This window comes from Propithecus coquereli, unplaced genomic scaffold (assembly GCF_000956105.1).
Source record: "Propithecus coquereli isolate 6110/MARCELLA unplaced genomic scaffold, Pcoq_1.0 Scaffold113, whole genome shotgun sequence".
NCBI lineage: Eukaryota > Metazoa > Chordata > Mammalia > Primates > Indriidae > Propithecus > Propithecus coquereli.
This window is the reverse complement of record NW_012135303.1, coordinates 4,539,977-4,558,643: the sequence shown is the minus strand read 5'-3', so window position 1 is coordinate 4,558,643 and position 18,667 is coordinate 4,539,977. Positions and strand designations below refer to the sequence as shown.

Here is an 18,667-nt window from a genome sequence, read left to right as displayed (position 1 = left end):
TATAATATAACGACTGTTAAATAATTATTTACTAACTGATTTATAGGAGGTTTCTTATTGTTTTAGATTGGTTATAATCTTTTCCCAGCCTGTGGGTTACCTTTTCACTCTCTTTATGGTGCCTTTTTATAAATAATTTTTTTATTTTAATGAAAGTCAATTTGTCAGTCTTTTCTTTATAGTTAGTGCTCTGTGTGCATTGAAGAAATTTTTGCCTATCCAAAGGTCATGAATTTATTCTTCTACATTTTCTGTTAGAATCTTAATTATTTTAGCTTTTGCATTTAGCTCTACGATTCATCTTAAATTAATTTTTTGTATGGTATGAGCTAGTGGTCAAGATTACATTTCTTTCATGTGGCTATTCAATTGACCCAACACCATTTATTGAAGAATATCCTTTCCCTTACTGAATTGCACTGCAGGTTTCTTGTTTTTCAGGTGTCTATATACGTGTTCTATTTCTGAATTCTCTATTATATTCTATTAGTCTATTTACTTACATTTATGCTAATACCACAGTGCCTTACTTGCTGTAACTTTATATTAAGTCTTGAAATCTGATAATTTCCTGCTGCTTCTCCAATATTACCTTAGCTATTATAGGTTTTTTGCATTTCCACATAAATTTATCACTAGTTCATCAATTCCACCAAAAATAACTTGGTGGGGGGTTTGATTGGGATTGCATTGAAACAATATATCAATTTGAAAGGATTGAAACCTAAATGATATTAAGGATTCTAATACATGAACATGGCAGACCTTGCCTTTTATTTAGGTTTTCTTTAATTTCTCAGTAATTTTTCTAGTGTTCACTACAGAGATTTTGCACACTCTTCTTAATATAGATTCCTAGTATTTGATATTTTGTGATGCTATGGTAAATGATATTATTTTTACTTAATTTTCTACTTGTGTCTAGCATATAAAAACACAATTAATTTTTGTATATTGGTTTTATATGTAGCAACTTTGCTAAATTCACTTACTAGCTCAATAGTCTTAGAGATTTTCTTGAGTTTTCTATGGACATAATCTTGTCATGACAGTTTTATTTATGTTTTCTAGTCCTTGATACTATTATCTGTTTTTTTGGTTTATTGTGACTTAGTGCACTGGCTAAGACCTAGTTAGTATAATTTTTAAAAACAGCAATACCTAGATCACACCCCAGACCAGTGAAATTAGAATCTTGGACTATAGGGTCAGAGCATTAATATTATTTAAAAAGCTCCCCAGGAAATTCTAATGTGTGGCCAAAGTTGATAACTACATCTGTCTTTATTGACAGAATCGCTATTGATCTTTGGTAAGAGAGAGTAGTCATTTTCACAGGATCTATTACCTACTTCTACATAACTGGAATGGCAAGTGCTGTAAGCTTTTTTTTATTATTAAAACCTAGGAAAAACCTTTAGAATACTTGTTTGTCAACATCATTCTGTTTAAGTAGAAAATGTAGGCTGCTTCCCAATTATAAGAACACATCACTACCTCAGAAGAGTAGTTAGATACAGCCAGTAAACGCATGAGAGATGCTCAGAAGTTTGATAGTATCTACTACTTATGCCAAACATTCATTGCTTGTAATGGATTTTATTTAAACAATTAAGTGAGATTTTATAAAAACTATAAATTGGGGCCAAATATTATTTAATAATAATATTATCAGCCAACATTTATCAAGTACTTACTGTGCCGGACACCATGCTAAACATCTTACATGTATTATATGATTTAATCCTAATATCAACTCTCAGAGATTAGTATTATTATTAAACCTATTTTGAGCTACTAAGTATTTACTGCTTACTATTTAACATGCAAGCAGAACAACTCTGAAAAGGAGCATATCAGTAGCTTCATTTTTAAAATAAGGAAACTGAGGCTTATGAAAGTTGATAAGGTTTATAAAACTGAGATCTCATATCTGGGTAGCAGTAGAACCAGGAATGTAGCCCAGGACTGGCTGACTCTAAGGCCTTGCTCTAAGCAACATAGTATATTTTCTTTTAATTGTCATTGTTACCCAAAAGGCAGAAGATTAATGAGGCACCACTCATGATTTTGCCATTTGGGATCTTTGCCATTTTGGATTTTGGCAATTGTGGGAGTTCAGAATTTTGGCACGAGTGGAAAATTTGAAACGGGAAAGGAATTTGGGCAGGAATGACTAAGAGTCACAGAGCATGCCAACATGGAGAAATGGTTGTAGTGATTAAGAACATGAAGTCTGGAGTCAAGCTGCCTAGGTTTGAATCCCAGCTCTGCTACTTACTACCTATGTGACCTTGGGCAGCTTACTTAACCTTTCCCTGTCTCAGATGCCCATCTGGCAAAACGGAGATAATAATACATGCCTCACGGGATTGGTAGGAGGATTAAATGAATTAATTGTTTATAAAGCACTAAGCCTTAGAAAAATACCTAGCATATTGTAAACACTGTATAATTGTTAATAAGTAAATTTGAGTTCAAAATATGCCAAAATAAAATATTATTTTGAGCTGAAGGCAATTAAGAATCAGCAGACATAGAAAAAAGCTCTCTAACCTTCTCCCAATTTACCTAAAAGTGGGGCATAAATTTCTCTTTTTGAAGAGGTTCCCATTCCTCTCTCTTGTACCAAGAAGGGCAGAACAAGAGGCAACTCTAGACTCTTATCAGCCCAGAGATGGCAGTGAGAGGAATCTGCATGACAAACCTCACTAATATAACGTTTATCTTATATTAGTTTCCCCTAAATATTTATCTTCTCACAATTTACCACCCCTAGAAGCTCAAAACCCCTTTCCTTTGTCTTGCCCCTTCTCCACAAATTTATCGTCCTTTGTTAAAATGGTATGTAAGCTTCCGGGCCTGACCACCTCTTTGAGGTTTGCAGTTCATTTCTGTGAGCCTTCCCTCCACATGCAGGTGAAATAACCCTATTTCTCCTGCTTAAAAAATTTCAAATAAACCCTTTCTCCTGTTAAAAAATTTAAAACAAAATTATGTTGATTTTAGCTTGAAGTCATATACACTCTGTAAGCAGACTTTTTTGGAGGGGTGGAGGGCATTTTTGCATGACTCGCATTCTATTGTCCCAAGAAATAATTTTAAATAAACCTTTGACTCTGGCAAACAATTCACTTGTTTTAACAGCACAGGGTCTTTCAGGTAGTTATAAAGTGAAAACACTATCTTCAGAAATTTAAACAAGGGCCAAATGCCTCTCTTGGTATAGCCTACAAAAGATAAGGATGTACCGAACAAGCCGAAAAACTTATGTAAACCAGTAAGAGTAGGCTGGTTTTAGGGAAGGGAACAACCTCAGCTCTGCCATTTTAAACCTGTATGTCCTTTAGCAAGTTACTTATTCTTCCTGTGACTCAATAATCCTCAACATCACCTAATGGAGGTACATATTTTCCCCCATTTTATAGCTGAGGAAACTGGGATTTAATAACTTGCCCAAATTCACTGAGCAAGGCGGTGGCTGCACCTGGGTATGTAGTCAGATTAGTCTGTGCTCTCAAGTTCAGCACATCGCAGGTCTAGCCACTCACTACACAGAAGAGGAAACTGAGGCTAAGAGAGGTGAAGTGGATTACCTAGGGTCACTCAGCTGGTTGAGCACCGAGTGGATTAGAAAAAGTGGCTTAATCAAATGATATAAAGTCTGGCACTCCATAAACTGAAGCAGCTCACTCTTTATAAGCAAAACTCCACCAAGAGCTCCCACACTGTAACTCGTGATTAAATGCTGCCCTGTGTTTATGCTTTATAGGTGAGGTCCACGTGGAAGGACAGGAACATTTTTACATGGAAACGCAAACTATCCTGGCTATCCCAAAAAGAGAAGATAAAAAAATGGTGTTACATCTTGGAACACAGTTTCCAACCCATGTGCAGGTAACAGGATATCCTTGGAAAATGAGACTCCAGATGGTCATGTGATGTGAGGCCTTTGCAGCCAGGCCCTCCACTGTCAGAGTCTTTTGATCCCTCCCACTCCTAGGCCTCAAACTCCCTGCACATTAGCTAAAGTCCAGAATGAAGAATATGGGCCAAATGTGTCCTTAAAAGCGCAGACGTTTCAAAGTGATCCGGAAGTTTTGCTACCTTCAAAAAGATAGGGCAAGATTCATCTTTCCCTTGCAGCAATTGATATTGTAAAACTTAATCTCAGGACGTCAAAACCTTAGTATTATACTTAAATTTCCCTTAGGGATTCAATTGTATTGCTATTCTATATGAATGTTCTTATGTATTGGTGGTACCTATATAAAGCAATTGCATTTCCAAGACGTTTTCAGCCCAGCTCAATAAGTAGCGGGTAAATTCCAACCCTGTGCTAGTAGTTGAAGTATAAGGCATTGCCATACCCAGGGAAGTGAAGAAAATTCTCCAATATTCCCCTCTCCCAAAATATGGGGTTGTTGGTCCTAGAATAGTGCCAGGCACAGGAGGGTATTTTAAAATCATACTGGGGGAAGGAGTCATGACAATCATTGCTGATAGGGAAAGCTGGAAGCTTCCTGGTGGAGCACAGGTGAGCTGACGCCTTGAAGTCCTGAAGGGGTGGGGAGGCTCCATGGGAGGAGGAAGCCACCAGCTGCCATTCAAGGCAAAATGAAAGGCTGAGGGTGTTGATTCTGAGCTGGGGTGTGACTGTGGCCTACACAGTTGCAAGTTTTGACATGCACAGGGGAGGAGATATGAACATTGCCCTTAAGCAGCTATGTGATCTCCAACAAGTCACTGGGTATCAATAGCCTTTTCTGTAAATTGAGGGAGGTGATAAAGATCACCTCTGAGGTCCCTTTTGGCAGGGGGTCTGTGACTCTGGGCTCCAGTGGAGAATACATATATCCCAAAGTCACCAATGCCGCCTACCACCAACAGCTCCTGGGTTGCAGTCAGCTCCAACACAGCAGACATTTCCCTGGGGTCAGTAGGGCACTGCATAGCCACAGCCTGCCACAGCCCGGAATCTGGGGCAGCGTCAAAAGCAGGCCCAGTAAAAGACTGGAGTAGACGTTTTTCCAAAGAAGATATGTGAACCACGAATATATATGCACATGAATAGCTGTTCAGCATGATTAGTCACTAGGGAAATGCAAATCAAAACCACAATGAGATACCACTTCCCACCCACTAGAATGGCTATAATCAAAAAGACAAGCAATAACAAGTACTGGCAAGAATGCAGATAAATTGAGCCTTCATACATTGCTGGTGGGAATGAACAATGGCACAGCCACTTAGGAAAATGGTTTGGCTGTTTATCAGGATGTTAAACATACACTGAACATAAAACCCAGTAATTCCACAACTAAGTATCTACCCAAGAAAAATGAAAACACACGTCCACAAAAAGACTTATGCACAAATGTTCATAGCAGCATGACTCATAATAGCCAAAAGTAGAAACAACTCAATGTCCATCAACTGACGAATGGACAAACAAAATGTGATATATCCGTACAATGGAATATTATTTAGTCATAAAAAGGAATGGAATACTGATAATGCTACAACATGGATGAACTTTGAAAACGTTATGCTAAGTGAAAGAAGCCAGTCACAAAAGACCTATTTTATGATTCCACTTACATGAAATGTCCAGAACAGGCAAATCTATAAAGACAGAAAGTAGATTAATAGTTGCCCAGTGCTGGGGGGTTGGAGGGAGATAAGGATGGATTGCTTAAAGTATACAAGTTTTCCTTGGGGATGCTGAAAATGTTCTAAAATTACATTATGGTGATGGTTGCACAATTCTGTAAATATAAAGTATCTGTTGAATTACTAAATTTCTTTCATGGGCAGAGTTTAAAGTGGACTATTAAACTGCACTGATACAGCTTTCTGGACTTACCTCTTGCAGGAATACGTGGCTGCGACACTAAATGTCCCAAGGAGCAGAATCGCCTGCCACGTGAAAAGAGCTGGAGGAGCGTTTGGGGGAAAAGTGACCAAGCCTGCTCTGCTAGGAGCTGTCAGTGCTGTGCCCGCCAACAAGTAAGTCAGCAGTCTACGCAGCATTAACGCCACCCGAGTTCTGTCAGCCCCGCACCCCAGCTTTCAGCTCTGCTGAGGTTGGTGGAGTAAAAAGAAGGTCAAAACCCCAACCTTAAAAAAAAGACACATTTTATTATGAAATAAGCTGAGGCCTCTGCTGCTGCCTGGGAATGTTCACTTAGCCTCTGCATCGTGCAGTTGGAACATCCAAACCCTGGAACAGCCGTGCCTTTTCTGAACCTTGTAACTACCAAAGTTCACCAAGATATACTCAGGACAAACCTAACTTCTCCCAGGCTACTGCTATAAAAAGAAAACTGTGAACATCTTAGCTCATTGGAACTTTCCAACAATAGAAAATGTTGTCCTGAAAGTAGCAGGTTTGCTGGCACTGGGGACATTTTATGGCAGGGATTCTGAATGCAAGGAAGGTTGAGCAGGACAGAGCACTGGGTGTCAACCCCCTCAGTCTCAACATCCCCCTTATGGCAAATATTTTAACGCCCCTTTACTATATCGAAGTGAAATTCATAATTATACACATCATTACAAAATAATCATACAATTCCTTAATATAATATAAAAGAGAAATAAAAAATAACTTATAACCAAATAATATCATTGCAATATATAAACTCTCAGATATAACTAAGCCAGAATAATAATAATTTTTTTATTTAATAGGTTAAAATATGTTAGTATCATTTTTTTTCATTGTTTTAATTTCAAAATATTTTGGGGATACAAATGTTTTTGATTACATGGATCACTTTTGTAATGCTTGAGTCAGGGCTATAAGTGTGCCCATCACTCAGACAGTGTTCATTGTACCTATTAGGTAGGTTTTCACCCATCCCTTCCTTCCCCCTACCCCCCGCTTGATTTACACTGAGTTTTACTTCACTCTGTGCACATGTGTGCTCATCAGTTGGTTCCAATTTAATAGCGAGTACATGTAGTATTTGTTTTTTCATTCTTGAGATACTTTACTTAGACTAATGGTCCCCAGTTCTATCCAAACTGTTGCAAAAGCTATTAATACATCATTTTTATGGCTGAATAGTATTCCATGGTATACATATATCACATTTTGTCAATCCACTCATGAATTGATGGTCAGTTGGGTTGACTCCACATCTTTGCAATTGCGAATTGTGTTGCAATAAACATTCAAGTGCAGGTGTTTTTTTGATAAAATAACTTCTTTTCCTTTGGATAAATACCTGCGGGGAGGTAGCTAAGCTCCCAGCAAAAAACCGGGTCCCTTTGGTAGAGTTGCAAGGGATAAGAAAATAATAGAGAAAAATGGAAAATAAAAGAAATTAAAGAATACACAGAGACAAAGATATAGTTTCATAAGTTTATAAAGACTATAGGCAAAGCAGGATCTCAGGGGGCCTAGACCTTCTCCGTGGGTCTCAAAAAGCCCCGAATGAGGTCTTACATGGTAACTTATAGGGAATAGTGATTAATTGCCAGGGGTAACAGATTTACATAACAACAGGTATTTCCTCTCAGGTTAACAGATTTTCAAAAGGCTTCTACAGATCTTTTAACTAATTCTATCTACGTGAAAGGTTACAAAACCTTTCAAAGATTAACTTCTAAGTTCTAAGGTAAATTTATCACTTAACAGAGGGGTTAAACAGAGATATGGTGGCTCCACATTTATTAGGTTATTGTGAATGGAGACAGGTAGTGTAGAGTGTTTAAACAAGACCTTTGCTTTTAGCCATTTGAGCAGCTGTCTCTTCCGGGGGGCACTCCATTGTCAGCTCTCATCCTGTAGTTTTTAACAGATTCACTTTGCTTTACAAAGCAAATCCAAACCTTTAGTTCTGAGAAACGCAGCGCCTTGTGGGATACAGTAGCTACTGTCTTTCAGAGTCACCCTTCCAAGTGCAACAGCATTTGAAATGCAAACCAACACGTTCACATATTCCTTCAGGGCAAAGCTCTGCAAAATTCCTAAGACAAATCCTGTCTGTGAACATATCTATATTAATTCATGGAGCAACAAATACCCAGTAGTAGGATTGCTGGATCAAATGGTTGATCTACTTTTAGTTCTTTGAAGAATGTCCATACTGTTTTCATAGAGGTTATACTAATTTGCAGTCCCACCAACAGTATATAAGCGTTCCTTTATCTCTGCATCCATGCCAGCATCTACTGTTTTTGGACTTTTTAAAAATAAAAGCCATTCTAACTGGGGTAAGGTGATATCTCATTGTGGTTTTAATTTACATTTCTCTGATGATTAACATTTTTTCATATGTTTATTGGCCATTATTCTATCTTCTTTTGAAAACCTTCATGTCTTTTGCCCACTTTTTAATGGGGTTGTTTGGTTTTTTCCTTGCTGATTTGCTTGAGTTATCTGTAGATTCTGGTTATTAGCCCTTTATCAGATGTATAGCTTGTGAATATTTTCTACTATTCTGTAGGTTTTCTATTTGTTCTGCTGATTATTTCCTTAGCTGTGCAGCAGCTTTTTAATTTAATCAAGTCCCATTTATTTATGTTTGTATGATCTTCTATCTAGAAAACCCCAAAGACTCAGCCAGGCATGGTGGCTCACACCTGTAATCCTAGCACTCTGGGAGGCCGAGGCAGGAGGATAATTTGAGCTCAGGAGCTCAAGACCAGCCTGTGCAAGACTTCAAACTATACTACAAAGCTATAGTAACCAAAACAGCATGGTACTGGCACAAAAATAGAGACATAGACCAGTGGAAAGTATAGAGAACGCAGATATAGAACCATCAACATACAGCCAACTTTGACAAAGCAGACAACAATATATGCTAGAGAAAAGAAGTGCTATTCTATAAATGGTGCTGAGAAAATCGGATGGGCACATGCAGAAAAATGAAACAGGATCCATCTCTCTCACCACTCACAAAAATTAATTCAAGAAGGATGAAAGACTTAAAAATGTAATGCATGAAACCCTAAGAATTCTAGAAGAAAATGTAGGAAACCCTCTTCTAGATATCAGCCTAGACAAAGAATTTATGAGTAAGACCCCAAAGGCGATTACAGCAATAATATTTTTTTTAATTTTAGTGCCCCACAAACTTCCAAAACATTGTCTAAGGAATGTTATAACCCCCACTGAAAACCAATAAGCTACATTATCTCCAGTCCCCTTCCCCCATCTCTGTGTTTCTACAACTTTGTGAAGCATCCAGCATATTAACAGTATCACTTCCCATGGGACTGGCCGCCCAATCCGGTTTATCCTGGAGCGTGGAGATGACATGCTGATAACTGCTGGCCGCCACCCACTCCTTGGGAAATACAAAGTGAGTGAGAGAATGATTCAGCAAACTGCCTACGACACTGTCCAGTGTTAACCAACCAATACTAAAGACAACTACTACATTCCATACTCCTTGAAAGGGATATTTGAATGCTGCCTAAAATGAGTCAGAACCTTCTGTTAGGATCATGTTCAACTTGGGCACCATTCTTACTACTCCTCTGGTCACTGATGTATTCAATCATGTACATAAGTTAAGTATGGATTGACAACCATGATCAGAGATATTTGTGTACAGCATGATTTGATTGCAAAGAAGGACTGTCGCAAGGATTGCCTTCACTTTGCAGATTGGATTCATGAACAACGGTGTGATCAAAGCTGCTGATGTTGAATATTATGTCACTGGTGGGTGCACTCCTGATGAATCTGAGCTGGTAAGTAAGAAACATGCTTTCCCCAAAGGTTACCAGTTGAGCTATATGCACCACACTTCATCTGCATGAGTGTTTGTCTTACAAATCAGATAAATTCTGTGAAAGGGTCAAGTCAGAGATAAAATTCAGATAAGTGGTTTTGAATGTTTGACAGATGTGAAGTTTTGTTTTGTTTTGCTTTAATTCAGGTGTTGGAGTTCATTGTATTGAAATCTGAGAATGCATATTATATTCCTAATTTCCGGTGCCATGGTAGGCCGTGCAAAACAAATTTGCCATCCAACACTGCCTTCCGAGGATTTGGCTTCCCTCAGGCTATGGTGGTCGTTGAAGCTTACATAACTGCTGTGGCATCTCAATGTAACTTACTCCCTGAAGAGGTAATCAGTCAAGAGTTCCCTAATAAAATACTGAGAATACTGGTTCCATTATATCTTGAGCACCTACATAGTGCATTATGTCGGCTTCTATATAGATTCAAAGAAATAAAGTGCATCATCTATGTTTCTACTGATTTTTGCTATGTGGTGAATTGACCACAAAATTTAGAGTCTTAAAATAATAGATAGTATTTGTTATGATTCTGTGGGTCAGCTGGGCAGCTCTTCTGGTCTAGGCCAGTTCAATTGGATGCCTCAGTTCCAGAGTGTCTCATCCTCCAGGCTAGCCAAGACTTCTTCTCATGGTGGTGGTCACTGGGTTCCCCAAAGCAGCAAGAATGTGGCAAGCCCTAATATACAAGCACTTTTCAAGTCTCCATCTGCCTCATATGTATGCATAGTCCCATTGGCCAAAACAAGACACACGGCTAATCCCAGAATCAGTGTGAAACCACCCAAGGGAATAAATAGAGCAGAAAGATTATGCCCATTTGTACAAATATTTTACCACAGTTCAAGACTTTGAGGAGCTAATTTGAGAACAGTTAAGAATAAGGCAATGTTGTGTGGGAGTAAAAGGATTTTGAATCAGGAGAATTTTGTCTCACCACTAACAAACTTGTAACAGGGCTACTAATAGTTGGGACTTCTTGGAGTTATTGTGAAGTTCACTGAGATAATACACTCTAGAGCCTCATGCATACAAAGCATTCAATAGTAGTTTCTATTGTTGTTATTATTATGTTTATACATGCACACTTGCACGTGCATATTTATAGCCATTTAGATAGTTATTTCTTTTTTTTTTGAAAGACTTTCAGGCATATAACAAAAACGCATGCTTCACGTATAGAACAATCATCTTTCCTTGAAATCCATTTTATTTTCTCATCTTTCAGGTTAAAGAAATAAACATGCTTAAGAGAATTAGCAAAACAGCCTATAAGCAGACATTTAATCCGGAGCCCTTGAGAAGATGCTGGAAGGAATGTCTGGAGAAATCTTCCTTCCATGCTAGGAAACTGGCAGCAGAGGAATTTAACCAAAAGAATTACTGGAAAAAGAGGGGGCTTGCCGTAGTCCCCATGAAATTTACCATTGGGATGCCCATGGCCTACTACAATCAGGTGAGTTTGGGGGAGGTATCTTTCCATCCAAAGCTCTTTTCCAAATGACTGGCTGCCCAGAAAAGGCAATCCTGTGCAACCAGGGATGTTTCCCTCTGGGGAAGAGTGAAGAAACTGGGCAGTTTCCTTTAGCAGGAAATAGAGAGAGTGTGTTTAGACAAGTGTTGGGGACCACGATGTCAGGGCAGACCTGGCAGGTCACCATATCAGGAACCTCAGAAACCAATCAAGAATAAAGTCCAGCTCAGGAGCTTCTGGGCTGGGGTAGCAGGGCCCCAAATATAGGTTTTGAGGTATAGAGTCAAATTTCAAATCCATGAGAAAACTAGAGGGTAACAAAAGGATCCCCTTCTCTCTTCCCTAGTGTCTTAGTGAAAGCAGTAGGTCATTTGAAGACAGAGCTTGCAAAAACACATGAGAACAGACAGAGCTACGCGATTCACGTAGAAACTTGGTGTTACTATATCGGGGCTCAGTGACTCCTAGGTCTCCTTTTTAGTTTCATTATAACCACCTTTTTGTAGGGTTCCGTGTCTGATTCTGTCATTTATTTTTTTGTTTCCATCCCCATAAATTTCTGAAATGTCTCCATAAGCCAAGCCAGGCAAAGGAAGGCATATAGGCCCCCTTCATGGTGTGACTGAGGTCTGCCCAGGCTGTCTCTTACCAAAATTATCTCCTGTGCACACCCTTCCTCAGAGTCCACTAACAAGGTAGGAAGGACAATGAGAAGGAGGAAGGGGACGGCCAGAAGCACTGCACCACCTGGAGCAGGTGTACATCTTTTCCCCAGGTAGTATTTCTCAAGCCAGAATAACACACAGATGCGCTTAAAGGAGAAAATTCTTGTGGACTCTCCATGGTTGCTTAAATTATTTATTTTGATGTTATTTAACGGTGTATAACCACAAAACAAAGAATAAGCTTCTTTTAGCTCTTATGCCTTTACAAAAAAAACAAATTTGCAAATTAAGTAAAAATAATGCTATAAATGCTAGTAGTATTCAAAATAGTGCCATTAATTGAATGTGGTGAATGATGTTGCTTTTCTAAAACTAAATCCTTACTCCCAAATCGATGGTGGTCCTGGCTGCTGCTGCATCCTAAATGTCTATGATGGTGTGATGACTCACTGCCCCACCTCTTATCTCGAATATGCTCCATCAATTAATGTCATCCTACCTGGTGCTTAGACAATCATCAACCTAAAATCTAACATGGTATCTGAAAGTACATGGCAATACTTGTTCATGCGTGGTCATACATTACTCTTGTTAGATTGTCAAGGAGACAAAAACACAAATTTTAAAAGTTCCTGTGGAGGACTTAGTGATTCTGTGAATATAGTGTCATACCCAGAAGACTGAGAGAGATGAGTTAGTTGGTATTTGCCTGCTTAGTAGCAGGGGCACAGGCCTTAATCCGGAGGTAGGAGCCCAAGGGGTAGGTGCAGAATCCTGGGCCTCGTGCCTGAGCACATGGTGGGGATTGCTCTCAAGAAAAATCCCAGCGTAGAACCACCCTACGTAGCCCAGCCTCCTCCCTCTTGTGGGTCTGGTGCCTGGAGCCACATGTGCATTCTGTGGATTCCTCAGTTAAAACAACCAGCTGCAGAGATGGACAGCAGCAGTTAGTTTGAGGAGGCAGCATGGTGTGATAGCCAAGAACACTGGACTCAAGTTAGGACTGTGGGTTCCAGCCCTGACTTTCCCACAAACTAGGCATCTGGCTATGGCCAAGTCTCCCCTCTCTAGGCTTCTATTCTCCCATGGGCAAAGTGAAGAATTTGGACTAAATCAGTGAATCCCAAACCTGGCTAATTATCAAAATCACCTGGGAGCTTTAAAAATGGGTATTTGGGAACCACCTCCAACCTGCCACTGAATTTCCAGAGTGGGACACAGACCCCCTCCCCCATCATTATACTGGAAGATCAGTGTCTGGAAACCATTAAAACATCTCAAGGTTCTTCCAGTTCCTCTGAGTATCCAGGAGAGGTCATGCTTGTAAATTTACTCATGTAGGTTCCATTTACTTTAAAATTAATTTCCATGTCCAGGGAAGGAAGAATAATAAAATGTTATGCAGGTTGGAGCTTTGGAGAGGCAGCTCTCAAGGCAACCACACAAGGCCAGGAGGCAGGAGACTGGTGGAAGGGAAGAGGAGCACATTCATCTGTCTACATTAATGGTTTTGAAGTTTCAGCTTTCTTGCAAGAGGTTGTCTGTAGCCACCAATAATAGCTCTCTTCTCTAGAACAAAAAATGAGAGATTGGCTCAATGAAACAAAACTATTCATCCAGCAACCTTGGCTACACTCACAACAACATTTGGCTGCATCAGTTTCCAAACTGGTATTACAATTGTTTCCCCCCAGGCAGCTGCTCTAGTCCCATCTATCTGGATGGCTCTGTCTTGGTGACTCATGGTGGCTGTGAACTGGGACAAGGCCTGCACACCAAAACTATTCAGGTGAGATAAGTGTCCATCTTCTCAAATGTATCAATAGAGGAGTATAGCATGTTACAATCAACTTAACAGCTATTTTCTTGTTAAATAAAATAAATACAGTGAAACTACATGCATAAGTCAATTGTAGGACTCATCCTGTCTTCAGAAATGCAAAAATGCAGGGGGATGAGGGCAATGGGTGTTAGGATTGAGGCAATACATTCTATTATTCCTCCTGCACACGAAAAGAACCAAGTCCATAGATCTCCTGAAAAATGTTATTTGAATTTTTCAAGATGAAATACTTTTAAGCTTTATGGTGTTGACTTAAAATCATGATATCCATAAATTTGGAGAGAAGAGCTTTATTTCGTATAAAGTGTTGCAGCCTGCTGGCTGGCCATCCTGTAGGCTGGGAAGGTGGCCTCCAGCAGAAACCAAAAGCAAGCACTTTGAAGGAGGAAGGGTGAGACAGGAATTTATGCTAAATGGGTTGGGTAAATATACACGTTCAACAGGTTATAGGAGGAGCTATGGATATTCACAAAGGGGGGACGCATGTGTTCGTAGTAGGCAAACATGCATCACTTTGGGGCGGAGACTTAACATTTAAATGCATTAAAATTAGGCTCTGTACGTCTGAAAGTAAAAGAGAGGACACAGATGCAACCTGTGTGAAGTCCTGTAAACCAGCCAGAACCAGTCCACGGTTCGTGGTCTCTTAGCAAGGAATGCTGGTCAGTTGTGTCAAAACTGCAAAAAGGGAGGGGAGTCCAGCTGCCGCATCAGGCAGTTGGTTGAAATCAGTGGTGGAGCAAGTCTCTGGAAAGGGTTGGTTTCTGTTTAGCCTCAGGTAGGAAAGTCTAATGTCAGTTAATGAGGGAGGGGGGATAACAAGGCACGTCTGACCTCCCATCCGATAGTGGCCAGGAATTCAGTTTTTAAGGTTTCTCTGGGGTCCCCTTGGCCAAGAGGGGATCCATTTAGTCAGTTGGGGAGCTGAGGATTTTATTTTTGTTTCTCAATGGCAATTGCTCAAAGCAATCCTATGTTCATTCAAATTCTCAATTAGAAATGAATGCAGGCTGGGCGCGGTGGCTCACGCCTGTAATCCTAGCTCTCTGGGAGGCCGAGGCGGGTGGATTGTTTGAGCTCAGGAGTTCGAAACCAGCCTGAGCAGGAGCGAGACCCCATCTCTACTAAAAATTAGAAAGAAATTAATTGGACAACTAAAAATATATAGAAAAAATTAGCCGGGCATGGTGGCGCATGCCTGTAGTCCCAGCTACTCGGGAGGCTGGGGCAGAAGGATTGCTTGAGCCCAGGAGTTTGAGGTTGCTGTGAGCTAGGATGACGCCACAGCACTCTAGCCTGGGCAACACAGTGAGACTCTGTCTCAAAAAAAAAAAAAAGAAATGAATGCATTTAATAAGATGAAAAATTATGCTCTTAGAATTTACGATCTACTTAAGAATGTCACATGACTAGCCACCATGTGTGCTAATTCAAAGAAGTGTTTCTAATATTATCAAAAAAGCAAGAGATTCCTGCAATAACAAATTTTCCTCTCTTTTTGATGTGAAATAAGAATTTGTTGAATATGACGTTTGAATCAAAAATGTGCATGGGAAACAAAGCTTCTCTCCCAATGAGATATAGAGAGAAGATATTCACCCTAAGAAAAGAATATTTTTAAGTAGTATTTACTAAATAGTATACTTGGAATTAGAAAAGCACAAAAATACACAGGGCCTTCTTTGAACATATCTTGCTTCCTCCCAACAAAATCCTTAAAATGTCCAACAAAGTAAACATAATCTGTTAAATTGTCTGTAAACCACGAGGAAGAGATGAAGGTGAAACAGCGAGATCATGGTCTTGTGCTTGCCTGCACCTGTCCTACTAAATTAGATGTCCCACAGTGAACATCCTGCCACATGACTTCCATGACACTGGTCTGAAAAAGAGCATAATGAGGCTCTGTGGTTGGCCACATGTCTCTCAAAAGGAGTGTGTCTTTTACAGTGCCGTTTAAAATCTTCGAATGCATCAATCTACTTACCAACCCCGGATGCCAGCTTAAATGTTGGTCTCTACAGGAGAGCAGCCAGGTTTTGTATTCAGCTCTAAAAAGGACGTAAAGGTTTTTGATTTGGTGGAGAGGCTTAAAGTCCATGAAACAAATGTTTTTCTTCTGCTTCTGGCAGGTGGCTAGTCGAGAACTCAACATCCCCCAGTCCTATATACACTTGTCTGAAACAAGCACAGTCACGGTGCCTAACGCCGTCTTCACCGCAGGGTCAATGGGGACAGACATCAACGGAAAGGCCGTGCAGGTGACTTCGCTTTCATTTCTCAGTCACTCAGTGACAATGCTGGAAAGGACCTTGGCTCACCCCTTCTTTTATGGAATATGAAACTGAGGCCAAGAAAGGTCAAGTTCTAGGTCATTCAGCTAATTACTGGCAGAGACGAGGCCCCAGGTCAAGTTTTCTGAGGCTCCCATTTGGTGCTCCTTCTGTCATACTGGGCTGTTTCTCATAATTAATGTTCCGTTGCAGTGCAAACCTACACTTTCAGCAGCCTCCCTTTTCCTTAGGTAAGAAAATACCTCCCTTCTCTCATCCCAGCACACCAGAGCAAGGCAGGACAATCCCATCCTAGTTCTACTCAGGGCTTGGGCCAGGCAATCAACCTCTCTAGGAATCCCTTTCCTCTTCTGCAATACTAGGGGTATAAATACCAGCCAGCTCATAGAATCAGGTGGATTACGAAGATCATGCGATAAAGCCACAGCCACGGCCTCCTTCTCCACCCCCAACCTCTAAAAAACTACTGATTAGTCATCATCACCCACAGAAACCACCTCCACAAAATGACAAGCACCTGGACGAAAGAGACACTTTCAGCCTATCAAACGTGCCTATATATCGCATAAACCACAGCTCCCAAAAATACGCTCCTTGGCATAGTGGTCTCATGAAATGCTCAGTGGAAAAAAAAGGATTCTGTAGTCAACAAATTTGGAAAATGTTGCATTCTTACTACATTCCACTCATAGAGGCTAATAAGACATATTAGCATGTTAAAGTCTCTGAAAAGTCCTGCAGTAAAGAAATCTATTTAACTTTGTTTCACTCTGTTTTTTCCAAGTTTATTTAACCATGAAAACATTTTAATTAATATAATATCTCTTAACATTCTGTGGAACCAGTGCCCAAGAAAAACACTCTGGGAAATTCTCATTTTGATAAAATGTGCAGATGATTGAGTCCATTTTTCACTTTTCATCCAGAGGTCAATTGCCTCGCAAGCACAGTTCGCAAGGAGACATTCAATATACAATTAGACATAGTTTCAGGCATTGATAAGGCAAGACCACTAAAAAAAAAAAAGAAGAAGAAGAAGAAGAAGAAGAACAAGAAGAAGAACAAGAACAAGAAGAAGAAGAAGAAACAAGAATATTTTGGAAAATATTTTCATATTTTTATGATGGTTTTTGATGAGTTATCATATGAAAATTTATAAGTGTGGGTGACTTCACATTTATTTTATTGATTCAATAGTGATTTAACAAACATTTACTGAGGCCCACTCTGTGCCAGATCCTGTTCTAAGCACTAGGGGTGTAGCAACAAATGAAACAGAACAAGATCTCGTTGAACTCACATTCAGACAGACAATAAAGAAACGTAGGAAGCTGTTACTTTGAAGGAGCGGACTCCTACGGGTGCGGCTTTTCTCCACCCACGGTTCAAGTTCCCTCTGTGGGCTTCTTCTTCCCTTCCCCTGAGTATAATCTACCCATAATTTTCTAATTACTCCAAGACCGTTAAAAGCCCACTGATCACTTTTTTTCATGGAAACAATCTCATTTCAGTAAATAAAACGTTCAATCCAAAATTCTAAAACGCATTTTCAATTGCGTTGTCTCTGCTGCTTCCCAGCGGGGCCCGCAGGTAGAAAGGGTCAGATGCAGCTTCTCCCTGTTTCCCTCTCTGTACTTTCTCCCCTCCCCTCCACCTTCCTAGCTTACATTCTATATCCTATAGAGTCTGAAGCTAGAAGGGCATAAAGGTAAGAAGCAGAAAACATCTTACTTGGTGGCATCAGTACAATCTGGCCATGTTGCATCTGACTGCTTCCCCCATGAATGGCATTGTGAGCGCCTCAGAGCGTCCCTTCTGGGCATCTTTAATGTGAGCAATGCTTCTCCTATGGCTTTAACCATTTGTGACCTGCCCCAGACCCATCCTGATGGTGGAAGGGCTGTGTGGAGGTCAAGGTGGCCACAGCAGAGAGCGCAGAGGGGAGCAAGGTAAAAGAAGAGGTGAGAAAGATAGCTGGGTGATGATCATGTTGAAGCTGGATAAAGGGCAGAAAGGAGGCTATTGTACTATTCTCTCCACTTCTGTAACTGGGAAATTTTCTACAATGCAAAGGAAGCTGGAAAAATTCGTTCTGGGATTTGGGGCTTTAGTAGAGGGAGGCGAGTCTACAGAAAAATATAAGGTGAGAGAATTCCCCCAAGAAAGGCATTCTGAAGATCGCAAAAGAATGACAAATGTTTACTGCAGTATTTCACTCTCCTATAGGGAAAATAATCCTAGGAGACCACGAAACTGTTGAGTCTGAAGTTATGCACAGAAGCATGGTGGTCAGGGCATGATAAAGAGAAGAGTGTCTGATATTTGGACAGGAGTGGGAACTCCAGGACTTAGGTTTTCCTGGAATAGGCACTCTTTTGCAAGGCTTCCACTTGTATTAAAGTCAGTGATTGAAAACTGAATGGATCAGCAAAGGTAGATCTATGAAAACAGGGATTTCCCTGACAGATGAGAAGCCATAGATCGTTTCTCAAAAAGAGGATGACAGAAAAGAAAGAACAGAAATGAAGAAGGGGCATGTAGGATGTTCTGCGGCTGAGTTGAATAAGTAAAAGCAGAGATGTAGATGGTTTTGGATTTGAATTAAGAGCGGAGGCCAGCCGGGCACGGT

The 18,667-nt window shown here is 40.2% G+C and overlaps 1 protein-coding gene across 1 annotated transcript in view; it reads left to right on the top strand.

Moving 5' to 3' along the window:
• LOC105819005 (aldehyde oxidase 4-like) overlaps positions 1-18,667 on the top strand; it is a 102,923-nt gene that overhangs the window by 50,415 nt on the left and 33,841 nt on the right. Inside the window, exons 19-27 of the mRNA XM_012655162.1 lie at positions 3,773-3,897; positions 5,876-6,009; positions 9,230-9,317; positions 9,625-9,711; positions 9,900-10,091; positions 10,991-11,218; positions 11,583-11,598; positions 13,596-13,690; positions 15,877-16,005. Of these exons, the coding sequence (XP_012510616.1) occupies positions 3,773-3,897; positions 5,876-6,009; positions 9,230-9,317; positions 9,625-9,711; positions 9,900-10,091; positions 10,991-11,218; positions 11,583-11,598; positions 13,596-13,690; positions 15,877-16,005 (1,094 nt within the window). The remainder of the gene's footprint in view (positions 1-3,772; positions 3,898-5,875; positions 6,010-9,229; positions 9,318-9,624; positions 9,712-9,899; positions 10,092-10,990; positions 11,219-11,582; positions 11,599-13,595; positions 13,691-15,876; positions 16,006-18,667) is intronic.